The sequence below is a fragment of the Phycodurus eques genome, chromosome 19, assembly GCF_024500275.1.
Source record: "Phycodurus eques isolate BA_2022a chromosome 19, UOR_Pequ_1.1, whole genome shotgun sequence".
Classification (NCBI taxonomy): domain Eukaryota; kingdom Metazoa; phylum Chordata; class Actinopteri; order Syngnathiformes; family Syngnathidae; genus Phycodurus; species Phycodurus eques.
This window is the reverse complement of record NC_084543.1, coordinates 16,313,178-16,322,648: the sequence shown is the minus strand read 5'-3', so window position 1 is coordinate 16,322,648 and position 9,471 is coordinate 16,313,178. Positions and strand designations below refer to the sequence as shown.

Below are 9,471 nucleotides of genomic sequence, written 5' to 3'. Positions count from 1 at the left end.
CAGGGAAGGAGCCCGAGCTGGTGTGTGAGGTCGAGAAGTTCCGACTAGATATAGTCGGACTCGTCTCCACACACAGCTTGGGCTCTGGTACCAGTCCTCTCGATAGGGGTTGGACTCTCTTCCACTCTGGAGTTGCCCACGGTGAGAGGCGCCGAGCAGGTGTGGGTATACTTATTGCCCCCCGGCTCGGCACCTGTACGTTGGGGTTCACCCCGGTGGACGAGAGGGTAGCCTCCCTCCGCCTTCGGGTGGGGGGACGGGTCCTGACTGTTGTTTGTGCCTATGCACCAAACAGCAGTTCAGAGTACCCACCCTTTTTGGAGTCCTTGGAGGGGGTGCTGGAGAGCGCTCCCGCTGGGGACTCCATTGTTCTGTTGGGGGACTTCAATGCTCACGTGGGCAATGACAGTGAGACCTGGAAGGGCGTGATTGGGAGGAACGGCCCCCCCGATAAGAACCCGAGCGGTGTTCTGTTATTGGACTTCTGTGCTCCTCATGGATTGTCCATAACGAACACCATGTTCAAGCATAAGGGTGTCCACACGTGCACTTGGCACCAGGACACCCTAGGTCGCAGTTTGATGATCAACTTTGTGGTCGTGTCATCGGACTTGCGGCCACATGTCTTGGACACTCGGGTGAAGAGAGGGGCGGAGCTGTCAACTGATCACCACCTGGTGGTGAGTTGGCTCCGATGGTGGGGGAAGATGCCGGTCCGACGTGGCAGGCCCAAACGTATTGTGAGGGTCTGCTGGGAACATCTGGCAGAATCTCCTGTCAGAAGGAGTTCCAACTCCCACCTCCGACAGAACTTTGCTCATGTTCCGGGGGAGGCTGGGGACATCGAGTCCGAGTGGACCATGTTCCACGCCTCCATTGCTGAGGCGGCCGACCGGAGCTGTGGCCGTAAGGTGGTCGGTGCCTGTCGTGGCGGCAATCCCCGAACCCGTTGGTGGACACCAACGGTGAGGGATGCCGTCAAGCTGAAGAAGGAGTCCTATTGGGCCTTTTTGGCCTGTGGGGCTCCTGAGGCAGCTGATGGATACCGGCTGGCCAAGCGGAATGCAGCTCTGGTGGTCGCTGAAGCAAAAACTCGGGTATGGGAGGAGTTCGGTGAGGCCATGGAGAAAGACTTCCGGACGGCTTCGAGGAAATTCTGGTCCACCATCCGACGTCTCAGGAGAGGAAAGCAGTGCACCACCGACACTTTGTATAGTGGGGATGGGGCGCTGCTGACCTTGACTCGGGACGTTGTGAGTTGGTGGGGAGAATACTTCGAAGACCTCCTCAATTCCACCGACACGCCTTCCCACGAGGAAGCAGAGTGTGGGTTCTCTGAGGCGGGCTCTCCTATCTCTGGGTTTGAGGTCACCGAGGTAGTTAAAAAGCTCCTCGGTGGCAGGGCCCCGGGGGTGGATGAGATTCGCCCGGAGTTCCTAAAGGCTCTGGATGTTTTGGGGCTGTCCTGGTTGACACGCCTCTGCAACATCGCGTGGACAAATCGGGGACAGTGTCTCTGGATTGGCAGACTGTGGTGGTGGTCCCCCTTTTTAAGAAGGGGGACCGGAGGGTGTGTTCCAACTACAGGGGGATCACACTGCTCAGCCTCCCTGGTAAGGTCTATTCAGGGGTGCTGGAGAGGAGGGTCCGTCGGGAAGTCGAATCTCAGATTCAGGAGGAGCAGTGTGGTTTTCGTCATGGCCGTGGAACAGTGGACCAGCTCTACACCCTCGGCAGGGTCCTCGAGGGTGCATGGTAGTTCGCCCAACCAGTCTACATGTGTTTTGTGGAGGGTGCTTCAGGAGTATGGGGTACCGAACCCCCTGATACGGGCTGTTTGGTCCCTGTACGACCGGACTCAGAGTTTGGTCCGCATATCCGGCAGTAAGTCGGACTCGTTCCCGGTGAGGGTTGGACTCTGCCAAGGCTGCCCTTTGTCGCCGATTCTGTTCATAACTTTTATGGACAGAATTTCTAGGCACAGCCAAGGCGTAGAGGGGGTCCGGTTTGGTGGCCTCAGTATTGCATCTCTGCTTTTTGCTGATGATGTGGTTCTGTTGGCTTCATCAAGCCGTGAGCTCCAACTCTCACTGGAGCAGTTCGCAGCCGAGTGTGAAGCGGCTGGGATGAGAATCAGCACCTCCAAATCTGAGACCATGGTCCTCAGTCGGAAAAGGGTGGCATGCCCTCTCCAGGTCGGGGATGAGATCCTGCCCCAAGTGGAGGAGTTCAAGTATCTTGGGGTCTTGTTCAGGAGTGAGGGAAGAATGGAACGGGAGATCGACAGACGGATCGGTGCAGCGTCTGCAGTGATGCGGACTTTGTATCGGTCCGTTCTGGTAATGAAGGAGCTAAGCCGAAAGGCGAAGCTCTCAATTTACCGGTCGATCTTCGTTCCTACCCTCACCTATGGTCATGAGCTGTGGGTCGTGACCGAAAGAACGAGATCCCGGATACAAGCGGCCGAAATGAGTTTCCTCCGCAGGGTGTCCGGGCTCTCCCTTAGAGATAGGGTGAGAAGCTCGGTCATCCGGGAGGATCTCAGAGTAGAGCCGCTGCTCCTCCGCATTGAGAGGAGCCAGATGAGGTGGCTGCGGCATCTGATTCGGATGCCCCCCGGACGCCTCCCTGGTGAGGTGTTCCGGGCACGCGACACCGGGAGGAGACCCTGGGGACGACCCAGGACACGCTGGAGAGACTACGTCCTTCGGCTGGCCTGGGAACGCCTCGGGATCCCTCCGGAAGAGCTGTTTGAAGTGGCTGGTGAGAGGGAAGTCTGGGCGTCCCTGCTAAAGCTACTGCCCCCGCACCCGACCCGGATAAGCGGTAGAAAATGGATGGATGGATGGATATTTGTTTTACTTTCTTTGTATGTATGGATTACCTGGGTGTTCCTAAAATGCCCGAGGAATGGAGGAAAAGTGTGCTGGTGCCCATTTTTAAGAACAAGGGTGATATGCAGAGCTGTGGGAACTATAGAGGAATTTTTTTTTGACTTGAGTTCGTTGTCACATTTCTGTGGGGCCAATTATGTATTACTCGTGCACTCACTGTAGTTGTCTCGCCATGCTGCACTATTTGCATATACTGGCCACTCATGCCAGAGTAGCATCTGCTCCATTTGCACACTGATTGAGGAGTATCTGTAACATTTGCACAACCAACATTGTCCCAGATGATCGCACTACTCGTCACTTTAAACCGCATACACTCCTTGAAGTCTCAGCGCCCTTTGCACAATGGTCATTGCACCGGACTATTGCAATATTAGTCGTTTGAACTGCTCTAAGTGCTAGAGGACTCTGCATCTTTTTGCACAATTGCTTTTTGTCAATGTCTTTATGTCCCCAAAGTGTTCTGTAAATTGACTGTTTGTTGTACTAGAGCGGCTCCAACTACCGGAGACAAATTCCTTGTGTGTTTTGGACATACTTGGCAAATAAAGATGATTCTGATTCTGATTCTGATAACGTTGATGAAAGGATGACGCGCTATGGCTACCCCTAAAGGGACAAGCCGAAAGGAAAAGAAGACTTGGGTGTTCCCAACATCTGGTGAAAACAGCACCTTTAGAAATATATGTCGTGAGAAAAATAGTAATGTGTTAAATACTTATTGCAGCCGCTGTATTTAACATTTAGATATTATATTTATATTTACATTTAACATTTAGATATATTTAACATTTAGATTGAATTTTTACATTTAAATTTACATTTAACATTTAAATTATTTTTGGTGCAGCATTTAATATTTAGATTTAACTATTGTTGACAAACTTTAACGTGCTGATGGTGCGTGTGCCTGGTGGTGTTCCTTAGTCTCACCTGCTGTCTCCTGCCTGTCATGAAGCTGTCAATCCACTGGCAGATGGCAGGCAAGAGGAGAAGAGGAGTTTGGGGATGAGGAGTTTTGGGGATGATGGTTCACTTGTAAAAGTTCAAATTCTATATTGTTTCTTAAAGGCGACAGGACTGCTAATAGAATCTGAGGACAATTATTTTGAAGAAATAAGTTAGAAGGGTGATCGACTGATTAGCACTTCTGCCTCACAGTTCTGAGAACTGGGGTTCAAATCCCGGACCCGCCTGTGTGGAGTTTGCATGTTCTCCCCGTGCCTGCGTGGGTTTTCTCTGGGCACTCCAGTTTCCTCCCACATTCCAATAACATGCATGTTAGGTTGATTGGAAACTCTAAATTGCCCTTTAAAGAAAATGGATGGATGGAGGTTAGAAGGCACACTTGAGTCACACTCCATACCAATAAGTGGCGTTAATGTACGTGGATGTTTCTTGCAAACCGCCATAAAATAATTAGAAGAAGAAGAAGAAGAAGCAGAAGCAGCAGAAGAAGAAAAAAAAACTAGGTTACACTCACGCATGCGCAGAACGAAGTGCAATTTGTTGATATCCTGTTGGGTTTATAGTATTCTCCGGGGTTTTGCTCGTTCAAACAGCAATTTACCAAGAAGCTTCGGTTCCAGTTGAGAGTGGATGCGCTAGTCAAGAGAAAGTCACCTATATGAGGGGCTAATGGATGACACACCGGATTTGGTAAGTGGAATGAGCGTTTCGGGCCACAAGCCTACGAACAAATAAATACATTTGGTTTACTTTCGAGGATCCTTTGTTGTTGTCTTATTTATGGGCGCTAGCGAGTATCTTTGGCTCAGCTATATAAGATATTGCAAAGCTCTCAAACATTTCAGGAGATTTATAAAACAGCCACACAATCCCGAAACTGGGGTGAAGATGTTGTATCATGAAAATGGTGGTGAGTAACCATTATTTCAAGTGATTGTTTTCTGTAGTACGATGTGCTAATGCTACTTAGCGGTGAGCTGATTGCTTTGTGGGTGGTTTTTTTGTTTGTTCTTCTGAACGTTGGGATAACAATTTCTTAGCGGACAGTACAGTACTTCTTCGAGGCTTTATAAAAATAATTTAATACTTGAGGCAGAGGGGTCCCGTGTGCTACAAAAAGCTGGAAGCGACTGCTAACGTGAACACTGTTCAGGAAAGCCGAAGACTTCACAATACGTTCAGCATTTACGATTTAAGCAAAAAAGTAGTCGATATTTTGACTTTGACTTTGTTTTCAAAATATACAGTCGATGTCCAACTGTGATCTAATAAATTATTGAATTATTCATTCAATTACACTCGAAATTTGAAATTCCCAATAAAATTTCCTGAGCATCAAAAGAGATTGCAGAGCATAGAGGATGACAATGCTCGTTAATACCGCATATTAATTAACCCTGGGGTCAAATTGGGTCACATTCAACTGTTATTTTAAAAAGCAAAAACGTGAAATTTGAATGAAACCCCCCCCCCCCAAACAACCATGTATGTACTCTGAAGCATTTGTTCTTTTTAATTGTTTTACATACATTTTAATATCACTTAGTTTTTTTTTAGTCTTTATTGTATGATTGTTGTCATGTTATCTGCTGTATACTTTCTGCTGCCTTTATAATTTTGCCAGCTTCTTGGCTTTTGGAAAAGAGATTTTCTCTCTCGATAAGCTTTTACTTGGTGAAATAAGGGATACATAAAATCTAAAATAAGGCTCACCCTCGAGCTGCTGGACTTTGATGTGAGGCCTTTGCCTGTCATTCAAATGACACTGAAAATGAGTTCGCAGAAGTCAACTACTGCCTTAATATGAACTTGTGCCGCTGTGGTTATGGTTTATAAACTGTTAGTTTTCGTGTGTTATGTGGGTAACACACACACAGCTCTGAGCGTTGACATTTTAAAGATGTCGCTGCGGTGGCGTGAGCTTTTTAGCTCCAGCCCTTAGCTCGTTAGCTTGAAGGCTAGCCAATGTAATAAACACTTAACTTTCCCTTTGTCCCAGTTGTGTCCATTTACGGCGCAAATGCCGTTCTGTTAACGACTCGCTGCGTCATAAGTGGCGCGGCGGGTGTTACCACAACAATGAAAAGTTATCAAGTCCAGAAAAGAAATACTGTGTCCAATGTATTTATGGAACGATAACCCATCCTACTCTGCCTTTGATTGGCTAGCACCAAGACCGATCAATGCAAACTAGAACTAGCAGACATTCCAACAGCTTCTTCCCTCTTGCAATCAACTTCTTAAACACCTAACCTACAATTCCATTACAACATGCTGGAAAATTTTTGACTTGAGTTCGTTGTCACATTTCTGTGGGGCCAATTATACATTACTCGTGCACTCACTGTAGTTGTCTCACCACGCTGCACTATTTGCATATCTGTTGTTGACCAATACTGGCCACTCATGCCAGCGTAGCATCTGCTCCATTTGCACACTGATTGAGGAGTATCTGCAACATTTGCACCACCAACATTGTCCCAGATTATCGCACTACTCGTCACTTTTGGCGCCCTTTGCACAATGGTCATTGCACCGGACTATTTCAATATTCGTCATTCGAACTGCTCTAAGTGCTAGAGGACTCTGCATCTTTTTGCACAATTGTAAAACATTTTTTTTAAATGTACCGGCATTACCAGATAACTAGCAACCCTTTACTGCTCAGTGACTGTTTTTTTTTTTGTCAGTGTCTTTATGTCTCAAAAGTGTTCTCTGTCAATCGACTGTCTGTTGTCGTACTAGAGCGGCTCCAACTACCGGAGACAAATTCCTTGTGTTTTTTGGACATACTTGGCAATAAAGATGATTCTGATTCATACTTTTGATTCGCTGTGTGTGGAAGCTCTTCACCACCACACATACACAGGGCAGGTCTTAAACCACGCGTCTAAAGACGTGGAATGAATATGCTTCATGAGTCCCTGCTAATTTTTGTGCGTCTCAGACGCGGGATGTACATTAATGCCTGAGGGTGTCTACACTAGGTAACACATTATTTTGTCATTGTTTTTTTTTCTTCCTCCCTCCAATAATTTAAGATTTTTGCATTCTGTTGGTGAGGTTTTAGGTATTATTCACATCCAATTTTACATTTAAAGACAGAAAAGTATATAAGTAAATACTTGTTCTTTTCCTTTTGGCTTGTCCCGCAAGGGGTCGCCACAGCGTGTCATCCTTTTCCATGTAAGCCTATCTCCTGCATCCTCCTCTCTAACACCAACTGCCCTCATGTCTTTCCTCACTATATCCATCAAGCTTCTCTTTGGTCTTCCTCTCGCTCTCTTGCCTGGCAGGTCCAGCCTCATCACCCTTATACCAGTATACACACCATCTCTCCTCCTGGATGTGTCCAAACCATCGAAGTCTGCTTAGACCTGATTAACTAACACTAATGGGGGACAGGTCTGGACTGCAGGCAGGCCACTCTAGTACCTTACTAGTATATTTTACTACAAAGCCACGCTGTTGTAATACGTGCAGAATATGGTTTGACTTTGCGTCCATAACAGCCTCGATGGTTCTTTTCGTCTTTGGCCTGGAGGACACGACGTCCACAATTTCCAAAAAACACTTTGAAATGTGGACTCGTGGGACCACAGAACACTTTTCCGCTTTGCATCAGTCCATCTTAGATGAGCTCGGGCCCAGAGAAGCCAGCGGCGTTTCGGGGTGTTGTTGATGAATGGCTTTTGCTTTGCATACTAGAGTTTCAAGTTGCACTTACGGATGCCCGAGCCCATGTGGTGATATCCTTTACACATTGATGTCGGTTTTTGATGCAGCCTGAGGGATCGAAGGTCACGGGCATTCAATGTTGGTTTTCGGCCTTGCCACTTACATGCAGGGATTTTTCCAGATTCTCTGAACCTTTTGATGATGATATGGACCGTAGATGATGAAATCCCTAAATTCCTTGCAGTTTTACGTTGAGGAACATTGTCCTTAAACTGTTCGACTATTTTCTCACGCACTTGTTAACAAAGAGGTGAACCTCGCCCCATCTTTGCTTGTGAATGACTGAGCAATTTAGGGAAGCTCGTTTTATACCCAATCATGGCACCTACCTGTTCCCAATTAGCCTGTTCACCTGTGGGATGTTCAAAACAGGTGTTTGACGAGCATTCCTCAACTTTCTCAGTCTTTTTTGGCGCCTGTCCCAGCTTTTTTGGAACGTGTTGCAGCCATAAAATTCTCAAGTTCATGATTATTTGCTAAAAACAATCAAGTTAATCAGTTTGAACATTAAATATCTTGTCTTTGTAGTGTATTCACTTAAATATAGGTTGTGTATTCACTTAAATATAGGTCACTTAAATACATCCTCTGTGATATGTTTTTCTTACAAATGTACACATTACAATCGAAGGGAGGGACGTAAGGTTTATTTTTGCAATGATATGAAGTGGACCTGTTTTATTATTTCATTTTTGGGACTAATGGAATGTAATTGCGGAGGGATCTGTTTTCACGGAAGTTAGAATCGTTTTTCCCTCACAATGTGATGTGCATTCACCCATGACTTTCGACTCACGAGTACACCAGTAAAGAGAGAGACTGTTATAATTAGGCTTTACACGATCAGGATTTTTGGGACCGATCAGCAAGTTTAAAAAACCGATCACCGATCCGATCACAAGCTGGAGCAATATGCCTATTTATATAACTTGTTCATTTATTGTATATACTTGTGTACTGAGTACTGTAATCTTCAAATTATTCTCTAGCATTGTCGACAAAATTTAAAACATCGATGACCTCTCGGGGGCATTCAAGGATTGGCCACTAACAAGTTTAGTTCAAATCAACATTAAATTACATAAATAATGGGTGCTAACTTACTATAATTAAATTACTTTAACAAATACTGTTAATGACATGCTTAGTCTAACTTTCTCACTGTCCCGGCTATATGGACGGTGTTGTCCAGAGTTTTACATCTGTTTGACTTTTCCTTTTGTTTTTTTGTTTTGTTTTGTTTTGTTTTGTTTTTCCCCCCCACGCTGCATTGCTTGAACGCGGCATGCTCCTTCTTGGGATCATTCTTCAGGTCCCCGATCAAATTTGTTGTGTTGAAGCATTTAGATGACATTGACATGACATGACGTACTTCAGTTGTGCATGGATTGCAAACAACTTGTTGTTTGTCTGAGACACCGCAAAATCGTGTTTTTTCACCGACAAGATTGAAAAAAAACTTTATTGGCCGCCAGATAATTGTAGTACTATGCCACAAGACACGTGACAAGGCTAAAAATATACTAGCTTTAGGATTCATACGCGACAGCGACACGGAGTAAATGTCTTTCGCGGAGCGATCGGATCGGCGAATTATGACATGAAAGCCGATAATTAATTATTGGCCGATACCAATTACACCGATCAGATCGGCGTAAAGTCTAGTTATAATATGCCTAAACAATTCAGAAGAGGAGAGGGGCGGTCGGCAGAACCGTGTGATAGCAGAGAGTAACCAAATTTGAACAACAAAATGACAAGCCAATTTATATGGGTCTGGAGATATAAATGCAAAACAATTCACGGCCACCAGGGTCCGACGTGAAGCCTTTTTTAAGTGGTGGCCTGACAGCCAAGTTGTGGTGGCCCT

The 9,471-nt window shown here is 45.9% G+C and overlaps 1 protein-coding gene across 3 annotated transcripts in view; it reads left to right on the top strand.

The window, feature by feature from the left end:
* Positions 1-4,350: 4,350 nt before the first annotated feature.
* mbtd1 (mbt domain containing 1) overlaps positions 4,351-9,471 on the top strand; it is a 192,051-nt gene continuing 186,930 nt past the window's right edge. For 2 of the 3 annotated variants that reach the window (XM_061705439.1, XM_061705436.1), the window contains exon 1: positions 4,353-4,553. In XM_061705439.1, coding sequence (XP_061561423.1) covers positions 4,533-4,553 — 21 coding nt within the window. In that variant the 5' untranslated portion in view covers positions 4,353-4,532. Of the gene's footprint in view, positions 4,554-9,471 lie in introns of all 3 variants that reach the window. The other variant, XM_061705437.1, reaches the window with a different exon arrangement.